Source organism: Montipora foliosa, chromosome 13 (genome assembly GCF_036669935.1).
Source record: "Montipora foliosa isolate CH-2021 chromosome 13, ASM3666993v2, whole genome shotgun sequence".
Classification (NCBI taxonomy): Eukaryota; Metazoa; Cnidaria; class Anthozoa; order Scleractinia; family Acroporidae; genus Montipora; species Montipora foliosa.
Window position 1 is genome coordinate 27992823 of NC_090881.1, and position 25000 is coordinate 28017822.

Consider the following 25000-nt stretch of genomic DNA (forward strand, 5'->3'; position numbering starts at 1 on the left):
TACGTGCAGTCCAACTCTTCGTTACGAATTTCGGAAAAGCCGGAAGTTGTGATTTGCAGAGCGTGACAGTGCATTGAATGACATCTCTCCCAACCTCGCTCTCAGGGTCTGTCTCCTCTGCCTCCATTGTCGTTGACAAAGCAGGCAGAGAAGAGAAGCCCTGGGAACGAGATTGTAGTCTTCGTTCAATGCCAGCCAGGTGATCTGGTGACGTAATTTGGAGGACTGGGAAGACAAATTTTAACGCCGTATCCCACAACCGCGCGCGGCCTCAGGTTTTGTCTCCAAATATTTCCTGCAGTATTTCCATCGCCAAAACTCAACAGAATCATTCCATTCCATTCCATTCCATTCCGAAAAAGATGTAATACAATCCTTTACGAATATACATGTATACAAGAAACAACGTAAACAAAGAGAATATATTCCCTTTAAATGCATATACCTAATAGACATGTACATCATAGTAAAATACAGCTTTTCGCTGCTAATGTACTCATTTAAGGATGGCTGAAGATCACGAATGGAAAGAGTTTCTTTTACGGTACAATGTCGGTCGGACCTCCCAGTTGCTAGAATGTCAAAGTGGTCCCATTTTAACTTGTGATCAGTTTAGATTACGTGATCAGCAAGAGGTGACGTGTTATTGTTACTTAACAACGCCTTGAAGTGTTCAGATTTCCGGTCATGTAGCCTTTATAGATAACTTTGGACATAAGAGATCGAGCTAATCTGTCCTTATACGGCAAAACAAAGGATTTATGCTACGGGTACGTAAAATTTACTAACACAGCGATGTCATTACTTTGTAAACCCAAGTAGGGTAGGGCTATGTAATTATCTTTGTAGGTACCGTTGTTGGGCGTTCAGTATTTTGATGTTGTCTTAATTCTTAAAACATCATTAATGTTATAGTTTATGACACCTACTGGATAACCATTCTGTAACAACAACTTCCGGAGATCACTGATCTCCGGAAGTTGTTGATGATTGCAGTAAGAAAGGAGACGAACAAATACGATAACAACGAAAAGAAAGTGTGAGGATAAGGTTGATTTTGTATTTGCTATTGTAGGTGTGAATGAGTCCCGTTTCAGTATAAAGACGCGCAAAAGTTTTCTTACGATAAATAGAGGTAGAGAAATTGTGTTGATTACCGTGAAAGAAGAATATCCAGGAAAGGGATTTTCCTCAAATTCAATTATGAATTTGATGTTATTATGACAATTATTTAAAAACTATAAAGATTGGTGGGCAGAATCGAATCCTTGGTTTTAAATAAAGTGAAGACATCATTGACGTATCTCAGGGGCACCCATTCTCGTCACCAGAGCCTCGGGTCGACCCAAGGTCAAGAGAAGAGCTCTGGGGTCGAGATTGAGGGGCACCCAACGATAAACTTCGGTGAAATATGTGTTCGGGAGCGTCAATTGAACTGTTCTAAGAATTTCGGTTATACGTTGCCAGATAGCTACAGATTTCTTTGCTAAAACATCACCTAAGAGATTCGCAACAAGGGGAAAGTAGTTCCTTACGTTTTCGAAATGGGTATTTTTGCAATTTTTGGCGCTTAAAAAGGTCACCTAGCAGTTTCGGATGAACAAATGGTTCGGTTGGAAGTTCTCAGAAGGAAACGTTCAGCTAGCAATTTCTGAAATGAAGATATCATTCCCTAAAATTTTCGGACACTTCAATTTTCAGCTAAGATATCCGAACAGATCAAATTTTTGTGGGTGATAAAAAATTCTCTTTAGACAGTCTTTATATATACATTACAAGGTGCCTAGAAACGTCACTCACAGGCTTTTCGCTTAATTTGCCAGTTGGGTCCCCTTGCTATCTGAACCAAATGATACGGCGGGCGCTGTTCGGAGTGATCCATTTCTCTTCAGAATGGCACATGAAAATGTTTGCAAGCACTGGACCTAATACGTTTTACATGGTATTTGCATTTACAGGGTATATATTCTCCTTGTTTCTTGTATATCTTTGTAAAGTATTGTATTACCTCCTTTTGTTACTATCAATATTACCTCATAAGCTACTGAAATTACTGTTATATATTTCAAAATTGTTAGCGGCTGTTAGCTAACGGTTACTTCTGAAGATGTATGTTGAGACATACGAAACGTTAAGTCACTAAAAAAATGATTTCAGTAATGCGCTTGTTTAGTCACCGCACTTTGTCACCGCAGTTTGCGTTCTATTTCTAACAAAGAGCTTACACAGTAGAATTGGTTGCGTGAAATATAAAAGCGCACTTATGCCAAGCATGAGATCCCTTGCATCGCGGTCAATATTAGGAATGATGATAAGGCGATCACAAGTCAAACCGTAATAAACGGTCGAGAGTCGGTTCGACCTTTCAAGCAACCCAAACGCAAGGGATTCCTGCATTTACAACTCGGTATGAGGCGCTGTATCAGTCCTAAATTACCAAAAAAATAGTGTCAGTACACTTTCTTAATTGAAAACACTGCTGGAGCACTAGTTCTATACTCCCATATCGTTCAATAGTCCTTCGGACCGTGGGACTGCCAGACTGTGGGAGCACAAGTTCCATACTCCCATATCGTTCAATACTCCTCGACTGCGGGAGTGCGGGTACAACCGATTACTGCTTCAAAAAAATGAGGGGGTATTCTGCAATTGCTTTTAATGTTTATTTCTTACTTTCCGAATTCGGCAACATGGACACAGTCAAAGCCACGATAAAACCTCAGTTGTAAGGACGAAAGATTTGATACTCAGTCCAGCTTAACCATTTCAAGTATCCTTTCAAAGTTTATTAGTCTTTACGTCTGAAACTTTCTGACAGTAGTTTATAACGTAAGAAATGTGTTTCCACAGCCTAAAGTCGTCGCAAGAATTCTGGACCCAAGTCTCAAGAGCTGTTATAGCTGTCTTGATTTCGTGGTCTCTTCGCAAAAAGGCACGGCTTGGCTGTTGAAATTTTAGACTCCTGTCTGCATCGAGGATCACTGTCTTCCTTCTTACAACAGCCAGTAACTGGATTTTACGGATCTCTACACCTATGCTCATCGAACTCGATCTGATTTTAAGATCGAGTGCTGAGAGTGCAGAGAAAAACTCCCGACAACAGCTGCTTGGAGGCAGAATTTCATCACGTGGTGAAATGACTCGGTACTGATGTGTGTCGTCGGTGTCTTGTGTGTCACGATCTCCAGTTTTGTCCTCAGCAGTTGTCAACACTTTGATAATAACATGGAATATTCTAAAGATGTTTGCTCGCTCGCCCTCTTCAACGCCGCGTTCAACGGCTTTGAGCGCAGATATGATCCCTGCTTTTACTTGTGGAGGCAAAAATGCACCAAGAGTACCAACAAAGCGATTCTTACGGATTTTAAATCCTATTTTGCCTTTCTGTGCATCTATCGTGAAGCAAAACCGCATCATTTCTCTCGGCTGATCACACATTTTACTTACAGCGATGGAATAATTCTTTAGTACTAGTTTGGCTTCAAAGCTGCAAAATGGCATATCCTTGATCTTTTTCAATCCGTCGCAAATTTTCGTAATCGTGACAATGTTTTCCAATCCCTGTTGAAACAAAGAGGTTTGCGCTGTTTGTCAGTTTTCACTATCGCATTGGTTACAATTGAAGAAAACTGAAAAAATACACGGGGCTGCTCATCAACGGACTTTCACTAGAAGGCGGTCACCTGCAGTACACCACCGTCATTTTGTCAGAAATTTGCCTCTCTCCGAGCCGGTTACTCTAATGGAAAAGACAAGCAAGTAAACCGTTGAAAAAGACAAGAGTGACTGCCGCTTTCATTGATTAGCCCAGGCATCTCCTTAAAAAGTTTCCGAATTTGTTTATTGCTGGGTTCGACTTAGCTGGTATTATAGGGTGCTTAGACCTCAAGTGATTGTCGGCAGAGTTGTCAAACATGTAATTAGGTTTCTGAATCTAAACAGGAAAAGAAAACAAACAGCGGTTACAAACATTTTCATTTTATACTTGACGTTTCGTATGTTGCAGCATACATCATCAGAAGTGACGGTTAAAACTGTTACACAGAATTTTAAAAAACTAGAGCGAGGAACTGGTGACTAGTTAAAAAGTGTGATAACAAAATCGTAACTTCCGGTAGTCGATTCTTCCGGAAGAAATTAATAAAGAAAAAGCTTCTCACTCCCAATGTTTTCATTGAGAGAGGGTTTTAAGTCACTGATTAATAGCGTTTCTTTAATTTTACATTGCATGTCGGACTTCCCAGTTGCGAGGATTTCAAAATGGTCCCATTTGATGTTATGACCGGTAGAAATTGTATGGTCTGCAACAGCAGAGGCGTGGCCGACTTGTGTAAGAGCTTTGAAATGCTCGGACTTCCTGTCATGCAATCTTCTTTTTGTTTTGCCGATGTAGAAGGAATCACAGTCCCAACAACTGGCTTTGTATACTATTTTTGATCTTTGAGAACGACTGAAACGATCTTTGTAGGGAAAAAAAGACTTAATCCTGCAAGTGTTTTGACACAGCCATAAAACTTACTAATACAAGATTTAACACGTCGAGTAAGAGCTTCACTTTGAAAGCCCAAAAAAGGCAAGACAAGAATGATATCTTTCTTAGGAACAGTGGTGGCAGGTTCAGCAGACCTGTTCTTTTGTCTGTTCAAAACATCATTAATGTTATAACAAAGGACGCCTCTTGGGTAACCATTTTGAAGGAGAGTGTTCTTGAGATCGAAGAGAGTCGACTGTAACAAGGAAGAACTCGAGCAGATGCGTAAGCAGCGATAGGTGAGGGTGCGGATTAAATTTATTTTATACTTTCTAGGAGTTTTTTTCCCTACAAAGATCGTTTCAGTCGTTCTCAAAGATCAAAAATAGTATACAAAGCCAGTTGTTGGGACTGTGATTCCTTCTACATCGGCAAAACAAAAAGAAGATTGCATGACAGGAAGTCCGAGCATTTCAAAGCTCTTACACAAGTCGGCCACGCCTCTGCTGTTGCAGACCATACAATTTCTACCGGTCATAACATCAAATGGGACCATTTTGAAATCCTCGCAACTGGGAAGTCCGACATGCAATGTAAAATTAAAGAAACGCTATTAATCAGTGACTTAAAACCCTCTCTCAATGAAAACATTGGGAGTGAGAAGCTTTTTCTTTATTAATTTCTTCCGGAAGAATCGACTACCGGAAGTTACGATTTTGTTATCACACTTTTTAACTAGTCACCAGTTCCTCGCTCTAGTTTTTTAAAATTCTGTGTAACAGTTTTAACCGTCACTTCTGATGATGTATGCTGCAACATACGAAACGTCAAGTATAAAATGAAAATGTTTGTAACCGCTGTTTGTTTTCCTTTCCTGTTGAAATTGAAATGGCCAAAGGACAAAAGTATTTCTGAATCTAATCGATTTGGGTAAAATGACAAACTGTTCTCAGATTTTGTTCCGCAAATACCTTTTTCGGCATTAAAATTGTTGCGGCCAGCCTGGCTGGAGTTCATTTCTTAATTTAAAATAGGGATTGAAATGAGTTTGGACCAAGCGCGTCCACTAGTAAGACTCATTTTACTCCCAAGTTGAAATGTTCTTGATGAGTTCTTCGTTCTTGGTCGTTCTTGATGTCGTTCTTGATTGGTTGTGCGCTTGAGCCTGCGCAATACAAATCGCGCGTGGGGCGAGGATCCATCACCACCCTTAATATACCAATTTGAGACTGTAAGTTAACGTTGCCACGCGCTGAAAAGAACCCTCAGTTTCAAATAGCTTTTTGCTGTTATGACATAATGAGGTATATCTAACCTTCCGAATGCGACCCTCCTGTACTGCCTGTGGAATACTTCTATCAGTCATCGTTGTAGATATTCCTTGTCCGTATCCTTCCGTTTTCACGGCTACCCTCATGTTTTTCAATTCCTTTCCTTGACTTGCTTGTCTTTTCCATTTTGTCTCTGAGCAAGGTCTTTTTGCGGCAGCAATTAGTTGAATACGTCTGGCACTAAATTTTTTTTTGCTCATGTCCCGTCTCCTTGTTCTTTTGTTGAAGATTTTAACTTACTGATGTCCTCCTCTACCTGTGCTGTTTATTTATAAAGATTAGAGCAACGTCTGATTGCTTACCGTACAAAGGGATACTCTGATTTCGATCCGAATAAGGTTACTAGTAACTTGTCGTTGTGTGACAGACACATCCGGTGTTTTCATAAGAGACTGACTTCGTACAAAACTGATTTAGACTAATTTTGGTCAGTGTTTCCTATCATTACCTTTTCCGATCCCAAGTTTTGCGTATCTCTTGTATGCTTCTTTAAATTTCTTATTTGGGATAAATGCTGGACTAATGCAGAGAAAATCACCCTAATCCACGTGAATTACGCCTTCATGAGAATTATCGTGAGGTGGGGTTTTGCTCTGCACGTGAGAAAATGTGCTCTTTTAATTAGATTCACTGGATTCAATTGTTATAAGAGCCTTTCGTTGTTAGATGTTGCTAAAGAAAATCCATAATTGAATAAACGGGTTGCCGCCATTATCTTGAATTTTTCGTGGACAGTGCCCGATGATGTCCGGAAGTTAGGTGACGTATAGGGGGAACAATGCAAGCAATGTATTGATCCCCCAATTGTGGGTTCTGAGTATCCTTTCTTCCTTTTACACTGTTGCGACATGTCTCATGATCGTCTTGGCGATGCAAGGTCAGTTTTAACGATTTATTTGTTGCTTTTCGCGGGTTTAATAATATCATTTCAAGAAAATAACATTGAGCTACACTAAAGACTGAATTTAGCTCCCTGAAAGACAAGCCTGATATGTTTGTAAAGGGGTAAATTGTCGCCCTTACTCGCGATTTTCGTCTTCGCGTCCGCCATCTTGAACCACGTGTTTCTGTCGGCTATTTTAAGTGTTAAGCTTTTTTCGGTTTTGGAGCCTTGTAATTCTGTTAACTAGAACTTTGATTTTTTCCCAAGGAACCCTGACTACGAACGGGGTCGAGATGAGAGAAATGGCCCACCAGGAATGGAAACTGACGGAGATATCGAGGTTGGTTCAAACTTAAGGATAAAGGATGAGAAAATTTCTCCTGACTGTTTTGAGCCGGTAATGATTTTAAGAGATTTAAATCGTTTCTTGCAATGAGATATGTTCTTTTTGTTATTCGCCACAGTCGAACTGGGAGGAAGTAGTCGACAGTTTTGATAACATGAACTTGAAAGAGTCGCTACTTCGAGGCATCTATGCATACGGGTGAGTGGTCGACAGTTTTGCTAAGAACTGTTCGTTCATTCAATTGAATGTGAACAAAGTTCATTGAACAGAAGCTGACAAGTAATGTCGTACCAATTATTGTCCATCATAGGTTTGAAAAACCTTCAGCTATTCAACAAAGAGCGATCGTACCTTGTTGTAAAGGTTAGTACGTCTTAATTATCTTTTCTTGAACTCAACGAATATATTTTTCAAGTGTAGTTAATAACTTATAGCTGGTCATTGACCAGACTTTTGTATCTTCTTTTGTTGGCACCAATGAAAACGAAATGACGAAATTTTGAAACTGTAGACTGCTCATGGGAACAGGGAGTTTAAGTGAATAACAATATCCCTCTTAGTTTAAGAAAAACGAATAGGCATTTGTTGTGTTAGATATTCAGGTTAAAAGGAAAACGCTGTGTAACAGTTATTGGATGACACTTGGCAATTCACTTGGTCTGTGATCTGCAGTTGTGGATGTCTTTAGAGTTGCGGGCCAGAAGATTTTAAATATTTGGTGTTCTTCATTTTGTCGGGCCATCTGTCCAGACATCGGTGGAATTATTCAGGAGTAAATGCAAGGGCCTCCAAACGAAAAGTCCAGCTGAATTGATTGCTTTAGTCATTTACCAACATTCTCTCTCTGACCATCTTGGTGGACAACAAACGCTTGCTGTTGCTTCTTAAAGGGGCTAGGTCACGCAATTTTAGGCAATTTCAGCACTGATCGAATGGTCATAGAATTAACTAAAATATCAAAATAACTGTTCAAAACTATAGAAGAACTCTAACAAAACACAGGGAAGCCAAGAAGGGACATGGATGGACAAAACTGGAGAGGATTGAAATGGATTGAATTTGAGTAAATTTGAAAAACGTCGGCCCACCTTTTTTCAAATTTATATCAGTCTATATCAAAATGTCATTTACACAGCTGGAAAATCATTCTCAGTTGTTATGTGGCTGTGATTTTGCAAATGAAAAACTCTTAAATAAATAATAAATAAATATTGCTAGTGCTAATCACCCTTACTTGCAGTCGAAGACTGAATTGCGAAGGGCGCGGCTCACAACATCGGGCTGAAAGCATACTCTGCCAATTTGCTCTGCCAATTTGACGTTTAGAGCTCATAATTAGCGAAATTAAACAAAATTACCAAAAATAGCGTGACCTAGCCCCTTTAATGAAATTGTCTTCAGTAAGAGAGTTGTAGCAAGTCAGAATGTTTTAATAAAGATGTAATTCTGTATCCAAGACATCTGAACAACTGAACACAAGGCAACTGTTGAGGGACTGAGAGTGACACATGTGACAGTAGCTCGTGTACCATGTCAACCCTATACTCTCTGCCATTTTGGCTGTTTTATTGTTGGGGTGGGACTGGAAACAAAATATCTGAATTTTGACCAAACTGATAGTGACCAGAGCAGCTGGTTTACGGTGATGTCATTTGGAGGTGGAAATTTTCCTCCAAGGCCAAAGCCTTTCATTGATTTTTTAACAGAAAAATTAATCCCAGTGCAAATCACTGCTACTTTTCACATTTTCACTGTATTGGAAAGCAACTCCCCTTCTTTTACAAAGTAAAAGAGCTGCTATTCCATCTTGAAAAACAATGTATATATGTTGCAATATGCTGTGACTTGTTTTGTGGCAATTAACAAACAGAGTTTATTTTATTGCTTTTGTAAAAAAAAGGAAATGGAAATCATGGGGCCCAGTACCATCGTCTTTGTCAAAGGCTCAGTTTTGACCTTTTGACAACCTCAGTCTTTGGTCTCTAACTGAAAATTTAGTTGAGCTATTCATCTTATTGCTCAAGGTGAGAAAGTCCAAAGAAAACTGAATGTGTCAAATTCGTCTGTTCTTTAGCAGATCATAGGCATTGGTCAATGACACAATGATTATTATTTCAAGTACAAGTGTGTAAAATGCTTGCAAGCTGTTCTGTTACTGTTCTTACATTTGACTGACAATAATCAAAATTGTTGTCTTTGTGAAGGATATGATGTGATAGCTCAGGCTCAGTCTGGTACTGGGAAAACTGCAACATTCTCAATTGCCATCCTTGAGAAAATTGATGTGAGTCTTTTTGCATGCCAAGCACTTGTCTTGGCTCCAACAAGAGAGTTAGCGCAGCAGGTATGGCTTAAATATCCTGTTTAAAACATCACAAAGACTTATGAAAGGATTCTTCGTGCGGGTTAGGCCGTATCCCAAATGGTAGTAATCTTCAACTTCAGCAGGAAAGTGCCACATGGTCAAAGAAAACAGACCTAAATAAATGTCAAATGCTCATCTTCAAAATCTCTGCTGGTTTGTTTCAGGGGGAGGCAGGGCTGGGGTAGTGATGAGAGCACTCGCCTCCCACCAATTTGGCTCGGGTTTTGTTTCCTGGATACGACACTATGTGTGGGTTGAGTTTGTAGGTTCTCTACTCTGCACTGAGGGGTTTTTCCCCGGGTACTCCGGTTTTCCCCTCTCCTCAAAAACCAACATTTGACTTGATTTGAGTTTACATTGTCCCCAATTAGTGCTCCTGCGCTAGAAGGCTAGACACTCAAATAAAGTTCTTTTCCTTTCCTTTTCCTTTTTCCCTTCTTACATATGATGCTGGAATTTTTTTAATCAGTGGTCTTGAAGATTTCTTAACTTCATGAGTTTTGTACAATTTAGTGAAATTTATTACTTTGTCAACTGATATCATTCAAACAAACAGTAATGGAATGCTTAAGTTTTGGATTCTTGGAGGTTTCTGCTTCATTGTTGAATTAAAATGTAAATACTAAAGGACTGGAAAAGAAGTGTTGTGCCGCAATTATATATTGCGAATTTTGTTGTTCATGGTTACAGCTGTATCTAATGTCAGGTCACCTTACAACCCTGTTGTTTGACCGTCACCTCAACCTTAGAATTATTTTTGTTTGATTTCTTATGGCTTTAATATTGGGTTTGTTTATCGTACAGATTCAAAAGGTAGTTATGGCCCTTGGTGATTACATGGAGGCCAAGTGCCATGCCTGCATTGGTGGTACTGATGTCAAGGAGAACATGCTTGCTTTAGAGAAAGGACTTCACACAGTTGTTGGAACTCCAGGCAGAGTTTATGACATGATAAGTAGAAGAAGCCTTGGTAAGTACAGTGTTAAAAACTCCCGACATAGCTGGATGCCTAAGTCAGCAAATTATGCAGTAGGCTTTGCTATGATAATCATAATGTGATGACAACATTCCTAGTTTTAAGAAACTTGGTAGACAGCTATCAAAGCTGTTATCTTCAGTGAGCAAATTTTAATTTAAGTAGTTAGGTTATAATGATATTTGTTAGTATGTCATAGACGTTAGGAAAATGTGCTGTGTACAGACCTCCGCAATGCTGGTGTAATGCTCTACCAATGAAGCCAGCTATGAAACTAGTCAGCTGGGAGCAGGTCAATTTGTTGGGCTTGTGTGTTTCTGTGAAAGGAATGATCAATGAAAGAAATGAATGGTTGAATTGTGGGTTGAATTTTCTTTTGAAACAACTATATACTTCAAAAACCAGCTTTCATGGTGAGAAGTGTTAGGTACCATACATGATTAGTTACTTCTTTACCAAGTTTACTTCCAGTGAAGTACCACTTTCCACCTTCTTAGAATTTGGTAAAATATACCTGGCAACTTATTTTGTTCCAGGTCTGACTTTAAGCCAGTGAATTATGGCTCTGTCTATATCAAAATGCTCTAGTTCACGCCCTTCCGTCATCACCAGCTGCTGAAACTGTAAAGAATACTGCCTTTGGCCCAATTTGTATCTTGTTTATGAATTTTTGAAAATGTGATTCATTGTTGAAGGCTTCTGCTATAGCACAATATTGAAGAGACATCTTCTAATGGATTTGTTTGCAAGGATGCATAAAAAGCTTACGCAAAATCCACTCTGTAGGAATTGGCTCCCTTGCCTCTGGAAAAAAAGAAGTGTTGTAGGTGTTCACAACTTGTTCCTTTAGAGTGAGTTTCAATCAAGTGTCCTAAAACCAAAACCAAAGTAATTACTTTGGCCAGTCAAAAAGGATGTAGACAATACGGTAAACCAAACAAAACTCGAAGTACATGTAATTACACGTAGCTGACACAAAGCGTGGGAAAATGTACAGGGCAAGCCATGATTGGTTTCACTTCTGATTGGTTGAAAAAGTGGTGCGAGAACTTTGATCATTTGGGCATTTGTGAAAGTCAAACAATGTCATTATGGGCAGTGGCTTCTCCTCCAAGTTGCACTGTGTTGCGTTGTTGTGTTTATGGGTCAGATTATGTTATACTCACAAAGTTTTCCTGATTGCCAGTCAGCTTTGTCTCTTCAAATTTCTTTTACCAACGTTAAGTTTCTCCTGGAATTCTTTCATGTTCATTCCTGGGTTAACTTTCAAGGTGGACAGTGCAGTGACTGCTTTTTTCAACAACCTCTTGAATCTCAAAGATAAGAAATTCTTCTTTTTGGAGAATTTTTTTATTGAAATCCCGACAGTGACTGGCAAGAAGTAAAGGAAAAAAAATATGATGAAGCTGACTGATGTATCTCTTTGGATAGGCTTTTGCTTGATTGGAATCTTTTGCCCTTTGTTCCCTCAGTGTGGCGATATTCAAGATGCAGTACCACAGTAGCCTGACTTTTCAGTGCAGAACGGCATGTACTTTGCTTGCCAGCCATCTGACCTGTTTGACTGCATTAAAATGAGCAAGTTCAGTTTCCAAAAGATGCCTGATTTCCTTTTAATATTTCCCTTCTTTGGTTAGGAGAGAAATGTTAATAATTAAAAATTCTCTTCAGTGTGCCCTCAAATTTTGCAATTTGTTGGCAAGAGTATTTTGCTTGCATCAAGAACTGCCAACTCAAGGTTAGGGGCAACACAGTGAATTCCAAGAGCTGGTGGGATAAATCTGTTGATTTTGCGCCGGGCTCCTCCCCATTGGCCAATCATAACAGAGGCACCATCAAAATTTGCACAAGCTCAGGTGAGTCCTGGAGCTGTTGGCTGAAGTTTCTCAAAACTCAGACTGACTGTTTCAAGACTTTTCTCAATGCTGCTGTAGATCCATGCTGTATTTCCTCTGTTCAGTGGTACTATTTCAATTGACCTTGTAAAAGGCTTGAAATTCACAAAATGGTTTTCCTTTTTTTGCAATTGCATAAGCCATGGTAAACAGGCAGCACAATCTTTTCATCTGATTTTCATCCACATTTAGAAGTTCTTTTCCTTTAGGTGTATCTTTCATTTCAGTTTTTGCCTTCTCTTTGGATTCATGTTGTATTCACATTCCAAAAGATTGGTGCTCCTGTGAATGCTGGTGACTCTTCGAAGGATCAACGCAAAAATTTGATGTACCACTAAACAAAAAGGGCTGGATTTGTCAGTTAACCCATTTACTCCTGGAGGTTCCCCATTGACGAGTAAAATCGCCTGGCGTTAGACAGAGTAAAAAACTAAGTATGGCCAGTTTAGGGGTGAATGGGTTAAAGATGGATATTTCCTGCACGCTTGGCAGGATGGTACACCCTTTGACTCTTCATATTCCACCTGCAACCATTTTGTTTTCCACTGTGTAAGAAATGAACGTTTTTGTGGTATATCATACATGTAGTTGTTGTTTTTGGTCTGGCCCCCTGGAACTCTGTTTATGCTCATCTTCAGTATCACCTCCTTTCTTTTCCTGCATGATGCCAAAGCTTAAGAGGCTCATTATTAAAAGAAACAAAAGAACAGCATTCATGAACATCATTCTTCTGTGTGTGGAAGGTAATGTAACATCACTAGTTTCATGGGGCTCAAAAGAGAACGGAAATGGGAAAAACACTATCACAATACTGTAAGTTTCCATTCATTGAAATTTACAATGACAAAATACACTCATACCTTAGAGAGCTGCTCAGTATTATTGTACATTTCTTTTTCAGATCCTAGAAATATCAAGATGTTTGTGTTGGATGAAGCTGATGAAATGTTATCAAGAGGCTTCAAGGATCAGATCTATGATATCTTTCGGAAGTTGCCAACTTCAGTACAAGTAAGACATTGTGTTTATGGTTCTTGATAAATTCATGTTGTTAATACGAGTGAGAAACTTATAGTACAGGCTGCAGGAATAGCAGCACTTACACGCACGTAAAATGTGAGCATTATGGTGGATTTACACATGAAATACATGCGCGCAATGCAAGTGTAAATATTTGCACGAGCTTTACATGCACCTCAATTACACTCAAATTGAGTGTAATTCCGATAAGCAATGCGTCTTTTGTTATTCATACACGCGAACTGCATGTATTTTCCCCACAGAAAAATTCCATGTTAAGAAACTTCAATTAATGAATTCTGCGGCAAAACCAGTTTTCTGATTTTCATTTGAGTTTGATTGGAAATTTCCACACCCTGACCAATCTGTCCCAAAAAAACTTTATTCCAACCAAAGTCTGATGTATAAAGTAGATGAATAAAGTATTCAACTAAAGGAAATGCACTCTAAAATACCAGTTATTTTTTTATAATTTGATAGTTTTCTCAAACATCAACAAATAACTACTTCCGTTGACAAGAAACAGTTTATATTCATGGATATTATCTTCTCAGCTGCAAACTTAACCCACAGAAAAAAAATCCAAGCTAAGCAGGCTTATTTATTTATCAAGCCAGCTTTTTACTTAACTGCAACTGTAGGAAATCACCCCATGTCTTTGTTTTCCAGCACAATTTGAGACGGTGGTAAGCTGTCTTTCAGCCAGTGAAATTTGCTGGCAGCCGGGGCTTAGCGACAACCTTGAGTATTTAGGCTGCTGCACTTGACCTAGTTCTTTGACCTCATTTTTTCGCTCTTGGATCAGAAAGTTAATTTGAACCCCTGATTTTTGAATAAAACTTGCTTAAAGGTATTTTTAATGAAACCAGTTTGCATTTTTTCCTATTGAACTTTTTTTAGGTTATTTTGCTTTCTGCAACAATGCCTGCTGATGTGTTGGAAGTGACAAAAAGGTTTATGCGAGAACCAGTACAAATTTTAGTCAAGAAAGAGGAATTAACCCTTGAAGGTATCAAGCAGTTTTTCATCCTCGTGGAAAAAGAGGTAGGTGTAGAGTTGATCATTGGGCATACATGTGAAACAAATGATGACCTAGTCTCAAACCATTTTCGAGCTAAAAAGCAACCTATTGTTGATCATCCAACTTTGAATATTTATTTAAATAGTCCATGTTCTCTTTGTAATTTCTTAGGACTGAGTTCCTTTATTGTTTCTAGGTCTTTTGTACCCAAAAGAAAGAAAAACACCAGTTTTAGAAACAACATACTGAATTGACAAAATTTAATGAAGAATTTGAATTTCTCTGATTAGGTAATCATTGAATTTTGAACAAACTTACTTTAGTAACTTTGTTCTCTAGGATTGGAAACTTGACACCCTGTGTGATTTGTATGAGACTTTGACAATCACTCAAGCTGTGATTTTCCTAAATACTAGAAGGAAAGTAGACTGGCTTACTACTAAAATGCAAGAGAGGGACTTCACAGTCTCGTCTATGGTATGTCATTGACCTTTTAGTTATTGTTATCACTCCTGTCTCTGTTATTAAGGATCATGTTACATTGCAGGGTTTTCGATATCTTTTCAAAGTACCATATTTGATGATGAAAGTACCAGACATGGTTATTTTCCATTGTAAAAGGTGAATTGCAAGTACACTGGGAGTGAACCCTCAAGGAAGTTTGAAACTCTCAGGAATGCTGTTTACATTCTTGAGATTGGAGCAAAAAAATAGACAACTTTTCGGCTGAATGAAATGCCTTCAGATCAATTATTCCGTTTAGGAAGCAAATATTAAATTCTAAATAATATGGCAATGTGACTTGTTAGCTTGAAGGTATTGTGTGATTGTCTTGTGTTTCTTCAGTCCATGGACTTGGATATCTTCCCAGGCCGAGATACCCTAGTTCAAAAAGGAAAAATAAGAAGCCAACGAATCTTAACATTTATAGTGTCAAGGTACTGGACCTGAAATGTTTAACAACTGAACAAAACGTCTGGCCTCCGGTCTCAAACAAAAACCTTGTACATTGCAATATGTTTCCTGTGGGAAGGTTCCGATTTCTTTTGTTCATGAGACTGTTTAGTTGGTCCATAGTTGGTCCATTGTAAGATAAGGCATTCAGGTCTTCAAGCACCAAAGAGGAAGAATTTGAATTTCATTTTACTTCAGCACCAAAGCTCATTTGTTGAAAAAGTGGTTACTGCTTATCTTTAATTACTTAAATGTTACAATTAGGTAATGTTTCAGGGAAAAAAAATTGTACTTGTACTTTGGATTTTCATTTGTGGAAGTGACAGAAGCAGTAGCTTCTCCCATGGGCATTTTCCCCTGTCCACAAAGACCTGTTTGCTGGAGCTGAGTATTTCTTTCTCATTGTTTTCCTTGAGAAATTTGTCAGCCAAGACAGGGATATTAGTGACTTTAAGAATAGTGGTTTGGTTTGTGTGATGAGTTTACAGAGACTTAAGGGAGAGTATGGTAGAAAGGCAGGCATGCATTTTATTGCCCTTGCAGAAGGTTCTGATAGAAGAGGAGTACTGTCTTTTACAAAAAACGAATCAGTGCAGTGCAATCGCACAGTCATGAGTAGGAGTCCTTCACAGCTGCTCAAGCTGGTTTATTAACTGTGGTGGTCACTTTCACTTATCATTAAACTCATCAAGTAAGATGAGCTTGGGGTTAGGCGCCTGGAAGAGCTGTGATGGCACGCATGTCCACACACAACAAGGGGGAGACATGGTAAGCCTACCACAGTCCACCACCAATCCAGAACCGGTGCCTGAAGAACCGGGGGGACAGTGGTAGAGAGACCATGGAACCCTGGACTCCCAAAAACAGACCAGGCACTGCACCCCACTACAAACAGCCAAATAAACAAACCTGCAACTGTCACGCAAGGAGCGGCGAAAAATTGGCCAACGCCTCTGAAGGCGTGCGAATGTACATTTGGTTGGCATTGCTAGTCTAACGTCCTAGCTTCTGAATGACGTGATCCGGAATGCCATTCCTCACTGCAACTGTGGCTGCTCCTATCCTGAAGCTGTGACTAGAGAAATTCCCAGGAATACCCGCAACCTCCAATTTCTGACGCAACCAGGAGGTAAGCAGTGATCGCGTCAAAGGCGAACAAAATTGCAGTAAAAAGAACAGACCAAGTGAGTTGCCTCTACGTACCAAGTATACAAGGACTGCTTCCACTGCACACATTGGTGGCTGAGCCCACCCAACATGGATAAAACAGCCTTGATGGAAAGGATCCGTTTTGAAGGCCTTGATTCACACACGCAAGAACTCCTGAGCACACAGCAGCAAATGTCGCACTGCAGTCAAATCAACTCAAGCGTTCTCTGACGAGTGGATTAATGAGTTCTTTATTTTATTTCAGTAATCATTTAAATAATCTTTTCGTCGGATGAATAATGCAAAATTCAAATAAAGCCAAATCCGGTGTCAGGCCAGGATAGATACGGCAGCTTCGGAACAGAAGAGAATGCGCTTCTGGAACCATCCCAGCCCCTCAACATGCGCCGCAATAACCACGGGAAACAGCTGCTTGTAAGCGAGCAAGAGCGGGATTTGTTCGCTGGCCCATAAGCCATTGAACCACTGAGTCTGGTAGTATGCCCCATAACCCCCTGCCCCTGCAGTGTCAGAGGTGACTTCTGGATCCACAGTAGGGAACAAACTGGGAAACAGCCAGAAAGTCACCCCGTGCCATTGCAAGAGGAACTGATGTTGCCATTGCAAATATGACTGAAACTCTTCATTCAGGCGGATTGGATGACCTGTCCTCCGGAAACATCTGAGTAGATGGATCATGCGTCTGACGAAAGTCCTGCCGAGCCAGACAACCTTATCGGCATGGTGCAGAAGAGCTATCAAAGACTCAAGCTGTTAGCTATTACACCAGCGCCAAGACCCCCAAGATTTTTTCAACTGCCGTAAAGAATCCAACTTGTCAGATGGGAGTCGAGCTGTTTGCGTGACAAAGTCCAACTGTGCCAGTACCCTCCTGGGGAGAGCAAGTCAACTATAACCAACGACGTAGACGGACCTTCACACTTTTTGGGATGGAGCGGCAGACCCCGATGCATGCACACCTCCAACGCAGTAGACAAATACTGGGCAAAAATGGGTGAAGCGGGAGGTCCAGCTAAAATAAAATCATATAAGTAATGTTCTAAGTCAGGAACATTGTAATTATGACTAATAATCCGTTTCACAAGGGAAGCTACCGAGTTGAAAATGAAAGGAGCAGAGCGCAAGCCAACGTGGAGCGTCAAGTCAAACTGGCCCCGCCACTTGAGGGCAAGTAGAAAACGGTCTTTAGGGTGGACGGGAATGTTAAGGTAAGGATTGTAGGAACACAGTTCCTGAAGATGAACGTGCTGAAGCTCCTACTGCATGGGAATTATACAGTTGCACGTTTATAGAGGACCAATCGGTGAGTTTGATGGCTGCGGCATGCTCTCTGAAGGCCTAATGATGTGTCAAACAAACTCGGCCGGCAAACTGACGATAGGTGCGCAGAATGAGCAGTTTGTATGCCGCTAAATCGCGCCAACAATGTGTAAAATGAAGTTAGGACCATGGCGAAGAGTGTAAATGCCTCCACCCAGCGAAAAATGCTCACAGTTTGATGCCAACGTCGCTTCGTGCCAGAAGTTAAGGTGACCCGCTCGTCGAGTAAAAGTTGAGGCTCAGCTTTGATCTGAACTAAATTGGCCGCCATTATGTCGCTCAGATCTACATATTTGCCACCTGAGATTTGCGCTACCAACTTAGCAGGGATTGGGGCAAAACCCGGACCGACCACGAAGTGCTGATCTAAAACTGGCGCCGGCATGGGTGGAACGCTCGGAACGCAAACGCCGAAGGAAGCACACGATTGTGGACAAAGCTTTGGTGACTGGTGGCAAATTAAAGGTGTTCACAAATAAAGGCACAAGTAATGATGATTACCTAAGCCGTCGGAGGGCTGTAAAGTGCGAAAGCCAACTCCTGATGAAAGCAAATTGTCCTTGTTGCTTCACGATGCGGGCAATTTTGTGAAAACTTTGAAAATATGCGTGAAATTAATCTTTAATTATTGCCCTCGGGCCCATGGGATTGCATGTACAAATTATATTATGACCTGACATGAATACTTCTGTTAATACTTCTGAGGGAGCCTATCTCTTATAAGCCCAGTGGTTTCCTTTGGGCATTCTCGCCATTAGCTTGTTAAATACTTTAAACACTATGCTTTGTACCCAAAACAATAGACTTGAGCTTGAACTTGAACTAACCACAGTTTAAATATAATGAAATTTCTTGCATTCTCTGTCACAAGAATGAATCATAATTATATCCTTTTTCCCTTCCTGGAAGATTGAACCATTTTGGTTGGTTTTTCTTGGGGGGGTTTCGGTGACACCTCCTCCTGACTGACCCAAAATTTTTAACCCATTCACAACGCAAATGCCCTAGGACGCCCGCCCCCCACTGACAAGAAAGAGTAAAATCTACTAAGACTCACTCTCAGGGATCAGTGGGTGAACTAAAAGAAGAACAAAATCCAGCCATTACCGTTATCCGTTTTAAATGTAGAAAAGTTACATTTGACTGGAAAAAGAATGCTTAGTTTGCTTGGTAAAAAACCTTTGGGCCATTGTGATTCCGATTTTTATGTAGATTTTTCATGGTACGGTATGTTTACCATCTTGACTGTTATCGAGAGTGTGAGACACACCGTCTCAGTTGTATCACGGCCAGTTTTAATTAAGGCCTGTTTTGCATGACATGACGAACACTTTCATCAGAAGGCAGTATGATGATGATAATAGGCCATTTCCGAGTTCTTGCCTGCCTCATCTTCAAAGCGAGTCTAAGTGCGAAGTTTTTATGAAAATTTTTTATTCATATGTAAAGAAGAACTAATTACCATCACAAAGACTTCGCACGTAGACTCGCTTTGAAGAGGAGGCAGACGTGAACTCGGAAATGGCTTATTGTGCAAGGTCTTTCCTATAAAGTTTGATTTATCTCCACTGGCTGCCTTAAATTTTACAGCATGGTGATATGGATCAAAGAGAGAGGGATGTCATTATGAAAGAGTTCCGGTCTGGTTCCAGCCGAGTGCTCATCACTACAGACTTGCTGGTTTGTGCATTGTCCTTTCCTTATCTTATTCTTGACGTTATCCAGGTGATCTGGTGACGTACTTAAGAGGACTGGGGAGAAAAAGTTAAACGCCGTATCCCACAACCGCGCGTGGCCTTATTTTCGAATTCAACGTGGCAGAGGCGAGGTTAGATCTTGTCGGGTCTACTTGAAAGGCCGTTTACACGACAGAAAAATTTGGGTCCGGACCCGTCAAAAAAGCGGTACGGACCCATAACTTTTGTAAAGAAACACTGGTGTTTCTACAGGACCAATAAAGGCCGTTTACACGACTGGAAAATTTGGGTCCGGACCCGTCAAAAAAGCAGTACGGACCAATAACTTTTGTAAAGAAACCTGGAGTTTCTACAGGGCCATAGGCGCCTATGGCCCTGTAGAAACTCCAGCATTTCTTTGCAAACGTTATAGATCCGTACCGCTTTTTTGACGGATCCGGACCCAAATTTTTCTGTCGTGTAAACGGCCTTTCAGTAACAGGAAATGTGGTAGACACGTAATGATCTGTTGAGTTTTGGCGATGGCAATACTGCAGGGAGTTTGGAAACAACACCTAAGGCCGCGTGCGGTTGTGGGATACGGCGTTAAAATTTTTCTTCCCGGTCCTCTAAATTACGTTACCAGATCACCTGGATGTATTTGTAATTCATTTTAAGTAATATTAAGGTTGAAGAAAAATAACATTAAAAATGCACTTGATCGTGAAATGAGATTTTTTATCCTTCATGCAAAGGAAAGCAATGGAAGCTCGTTCTTTCTTCTTTTCTTAACTAGGCACGTGGTATTGATGTGCAACAAGTGTCCTTAGTTATAAACTATGACTTGCCGGGAAACCGAGAAAACTACATTCACAGGTAATAAAACTTGATCTTACTTTCTGGGTGCTTCAAACAGTGATCCTTAAGAAGGACAAAGAGCAACTCTGCATCAATCAAAATCCCCAAGGTGTGACTTTGATTGATTCATTAGTGTAAGGTTAAATGTACTGGTAGTTGATCGTTGGTTTCTATGTACAAGTGAAAACTGGCCTCGTGTGTTCACATGCCTTTAAGCCGCAGCTACACGAGCGACTTTTTGCTCGCGCCGGTGATGCGATTTTTTTCAAATTTTGTCAGGGCGCCTGCGCGCGAGGGTGGCTACACTTGTGACAAATTTTGGCGAAAAATTGAAGGCCATATTTCAAGAGACTCGGGCACTATAAACAGACGTTCCTCCATAGAATTTCATTGGCTAAATACTCTTTAGTCGCGTTGCAAGCGCGGGCAAAAAGTTTCAGGGTGGCTACACGGGCAACTATCTCTGCGATTTTGTCGCGAAAGTTTCAACTCTGGCGACTTTTTTCTTGCGATTTTTTCACCTGTCGCGTCGCTAGTTCAAGGGTGGCTACACCTGTGATTTTCATCGCGCGCTGGCGACGTAACAAATTTCAAAAAATCGCTCGTGTAGTCGCGGCTTTAGTCTTCTAATCAACACTAATTTGCATATTTGTAGGATTAGTCGTGTAGTCGCGGCTTAAGTCTTCTAATCAACACTAATTTGCATATTTGTAGGATTGGTCGTGGTGGACGGTTTGGTCGTAAAGGCGTGGCCATCAACTTCGTGACCAATGAGGATGCTCGTAGCTTGAAAGATATTGAACAATTCTACCACACAACAATTGATGAAATGCCAATGAATGTGGCAGATCTTATCTGAGCACTTAAGTGCAAAATGTTGTGCTTCGGTATTGTAGCTTCGAGCAGTCTTAATGCTAAAACTGAGAAAAATTGCAAAAGTATCAAACCTCAAAAAAAGACCAGTGATTGTTGTCAAAATATCATACCAATTATGGCTGTGGTATGATGAATACCCGCACAGGATGTGTCAGAAATGAAAATGTGTTGGTTTACACATAAATCGAAAAAAAAATTTTCCAACGAAGAACCAGGCGCTGAACCAAAAATGGCGATTCTAGTTTTAATAAAGTTTATATTTAAAGAGTTAGCTTGCTTGGCGTTTGGCATGTGTCGTGTGTTCTTTTGTTGTAATGTGTTAGCCCCCAACCTTGTATATTGACTCTTTTTTGCTCTGGAAATTTTAAGTAGGGTGAAGCAAGAGTAGGTATGTTATGCTGTCATTCTCTCCTAGTCAATAAAGGAATATTCAAAACTTGATTCAGTGTCTGTGTATTTCCTTGTTTGGGTTGATCTGCTTGGCTATTTTGGGGATCAAGACAGAGCTTTTACCAGGGCTGTGCGGATCAGTTTTGTAGGCCCTAATCAACTAGACGTTTCTTTAAGCGTTTTTACGATGTGGCGCAGAAGTAGGGGGATACATTTTGGAAGAGAGAAAGTCGAGTGATATTCAAATACCGTAAAGTTCCGATAGTAACGACCCCCCGAAAGTAGCAACCCCCCGAAATTAACGTCAATTTTTTGTGGCTGCTAGTAAATCCCGAAAGTAGCGATCCCCCGAAAGTAGCGACCCCCCCGAAAGTAGCGACTCCTCCCGAAAGTAGTGATCATCGCCCCCTCCCCCCACTCCCAAAAGTAGCGAGACCAAGTTTTTTTAAATTGTATTCCGTATACCTTTAATTTGTCAATCAACAGTCAAAATTATAATGTACAATACCGTAATACGTTCACAATAAGGCACTTTAATTTGCAACAAGGGGAACAGTTCACTGATGTAGTGATGTAAGCACGTAAACCGGTATAATTTCGTATTAACAACAGGAACGTTTCTTCAAATTTATATTAAAAACTCTGTGTAGTTTTCGTCGATTATCATTAACATGACCGTTTTTGTTCCAATTAAATGACAGTGAGATACAAAATTAAACGTAGCGGTGCATCATGCAGTACAATCGAAGCAGTTTAGCTTTCCTCATCTGAGTCACTGAAGAACTCGATCTCCTCTATATCAGCTGATAGGATTTAGAAGTCTAAGAAAAGAACTGAGAGACAAACTAATACAACTCGTCCCGACCACCGACAATACAATCTAGGAAGATATCCGGAACCCACCCATGTCGCAGTCGAATTTTGTCTCCTTTGTTTATTGGTGTTGATATTGATTTACGGTATTTTATTACAGTATTGCTGTCGGTACATGTACGTATTTATCATTGTTACCTTCTTTTTATGAAACACAATCTATACATGTGGAATGCAAACAAAATGTTGTTCTTTTTTCATTTTATGTTCGTTTAAATTTCGGGAAAAAAAACTCTCGCCAGCGCTATTTGTAAACGATTTCTGTTCCCCGAAAGTAACGACCCCCCGAAAGTAACGACCCCCCTAAAGTTACGACCCCCAAAGGCTGCTAATTCCGAAAGTAACGAGGGTCGCTACTATCGGAACTCTACGGTATGCCAAGTACGGAACAAGCGCATGCTCAAGCGTGGGTACAGGTGGCGACAGTCCGTGGTGGCAGGATAGGTCCGCAAGGCGTGCGTGTCGTTACTGCTAAACTGCTCGAAATGCAGGCTCATTCGAGCAAAAATGCACGTGTCAAACACACAAGGGAAGAAATGAATCACAAGTCGAAAGTTTTGACTACCTTTGTGGTTTTGTGTTCTCCTGATGTGTTTTCTTGTTGAAAATCCGAAGTTATCTCTTCCTGCTTCGCAATGAAACAACAAGCTAGACATAAATTGCCTTTTTTAATTACGCAGTGTCCCACAATAAGGCAGGTTGGAGTTCCAGAAAAATCATGCATTAGGATAGCAAGATCATAATTCCAATTTCCTTCCCTTTCTTCAAAATTTTTTTGTTGATCGAAAAAAAATTGACAACAGGAAATTGTTTTCGATATGAAGTCTCAAAAATACACGTGACGAACACGAATGGGTATAGGTAATGACTTATAAATCGAAAGTTTTAACAACCTTTATGGTTTTGGGTTCTGATGAAGCGTTTTCTTGTCGGAAATCTTAAGTTTGGTAGTGTAAAACACAACTGCAGAATACAGTCCTGAAAATAATTTGCCTTTTTTGGTAATTCTATCAATCGAATTTACATGGTACGTGTGTCCACAACATGGAAAAAATCATGCCCCAACACAGCACCCATCGCTTTGGTTGCACCACTGCGTGTTATAAATTCGGATTTTCATTGAATTCTTTTTGAAGGTGTTTGAAGCCCCTCGCAGACGGAAGTCTTCTCCTGGATCGATCTATAGTTAGTTAGTCGACCACAGTCGAGCAATTCTTCACAACTTCTCGCCACTCATCTCTGTCATTCATGAGGGCAGGCAAATCTTCTAACTGGATGTTCAGGTCTCTAGTAATGCTGTCCAAGAAGCTAAATGTTCTTCTTCCTCTGTTAGGACATTGGAATCTCAGAAGCAGAACGTCGGAGATTATCTGATCTTTAGCTGTAAAGCAATGCCCAGCAAAACTTGCTTGCTCTTCTTTTTGCAACCAACGTTGATACAGGAGGGATGTCACCGTAAATTTCAGCTTTAGTCTTGTGTTGACGCCAGGAAATGTTCTTTACTCGCATGACGGCTGTGTATATTTGTTTTTGACACAGAGGGCGGTCATATGTATCGGCCAAAGGGATGTAGTACTCTGCTTTTAGCCAATGAAATCACCACCTCGTAATTATATTGTCAATTTGCTGCACAGAAAACTAAATTCTACCCAGATAATAACTCGGATACCTGTCAAGTATTCCGAGTAATAACACAAAGTAAAGTGAAGTAACCATATTTAACGTCGATATCTCGCAACAGTAATTCAACTGACAAACCTGAGGTCGACTGTGCGCTCATTTTACTCCCCCTCTCCATCAGTGCTCCGTTTTACGGGAATTTAAAGCTGCTTAGCTACACGGAAAGGAAAGAAGTCGACATGAGGATGCGAGATCCTGGAAACGAACCAAGGACCTCTTGCACTAATCGGATGCGGATGCGCCGGTATTTGTCGTGTGAGTTATTTTGCATGCCAGATGTTTCTCGTAGTTTCTAGGTCACGTGATGGCATCTCCCGCTACCTTTTCTGTAAAATTTCCTGTAATTATTTCAGTCACGTTATTATAGCTCATTCGAGAGCGTTTTGTTTTCGAACTTTGCCCGTTTACTTTTACTTTCTTGAGATGTAATTAAACGAGACGCCTATGCATGATTCTGGTTTGCGTTTCATGATATTAGTGTGAAAATGTACAAGTACAAGGAAGGGTTTCGTTTTTGCAACGCTCACATGGTTCATATGGGTAGAAAACTAGCACTTCACATTCCCCTCCAATAGTTAAGTCTGTTGATATATAAGTGCTACACAGCTAATGTTTGCAAAAACGTAACCCTTCCTTGCACTTGTACATATTAATTGCCGTGAAATTGTCATCTTCCCACAGCCTGCTCCCGTCTGACCTTGTAACTGAGTCGGTAGAGTAGCGGTAATCTAACCCGAAGGCCGTGGGCTCAATTCCCACCCTGGTCAGAGTTTTCTCATCAGTTGGGCTAACGTTCACATGGTTCACATGGGTAGAAAACGAGCTCTTCACATTACCCTCTAATGGTTAAGTCTGTCAGTGCGAAAATGATTCGTTCTCGTTTCACTGTAAAGTT

At 40.4% G+C, this 25000-nt stretch overlaps 3 protein-coding genes across 3 annotated transcripts in view; 1 reads left to right on the forward strand and 2 right to left on the reverse strand.

Moving 5' to 3' along the window:
• LOC137982117 (eukaryotic translation initiation factor 5B-like) overlaps nucleotides 1–77 on the reverse strand; it is a 7712-nt gene extending 7635 nt beyond the window's left edge. Inside the window, exon 1 of the mRNA XM_068829175.1 lies at nucleotides 1–77. This exon is cut by the window's left edge and continues 81 nt beyond it. The gene's annotated coding sequence lies outside the window, so the exon portion shown is untranslated.
• Nucleotides 78–2718: 2641 nt separating this feature from the next.
• On the reverse strand, nucleotides 2719–6481 carry LOC137981491 (uncharacterized). Its single transcript, XM_068828576.1, has 2 exons — nucleotides 5787–6481; nucleotides 2719–3561 (listed from the first exon to the last, which is right to left on the reverse strand). The coding sequence occupies exons 1-2, from the start codon at nucleotides 6000–6002 to the stop codon at nucleotides 2779–2781; spliced, it is 999 nt and encodes a 332-aa protein (XP_068684677.1). The 5' UTR covers nucleotides 6003–6481; the 3' UTR covers nucleotides 2719–2778.
• A 113-nt stretch (nucleotides 6482–6594) lies between these two features.
• Nucleotides 6595–21603, forward strand: LOC137981490 (eukaryotic initiation factor 4A-I-like). Its single transcript, XM_068828575.1, has 12 exons — nucleotides 6595–6679; nucleotides 6953–7025; nucleotides 7150–7229; nucleotides 7342–7394; nucleotides 9236–9375; nucleotides 10201–10366; nucleotides 13169–13278; nucleotides 14188–14331; nucleotides 14648–14785; nucleotides 19343–19432; nucleotides 20225–20304; nucleotides 21001–21603. The coding sequence occupies exons 1-12, from the start codon at nucleotides 6651–6653 to the stop codon at nucleotides 21143–21145; spliced, it is 1248 nt and encodes a 415-aa protein (XP_068684676.1). The 5' UTR covers nucleotides 6595–6650; the 3' UTR covers nucleotides 21146–21603.
• The last annotated feature ends 3397 nt before the right edge of the window (nucleotides 21604–25000 follow it).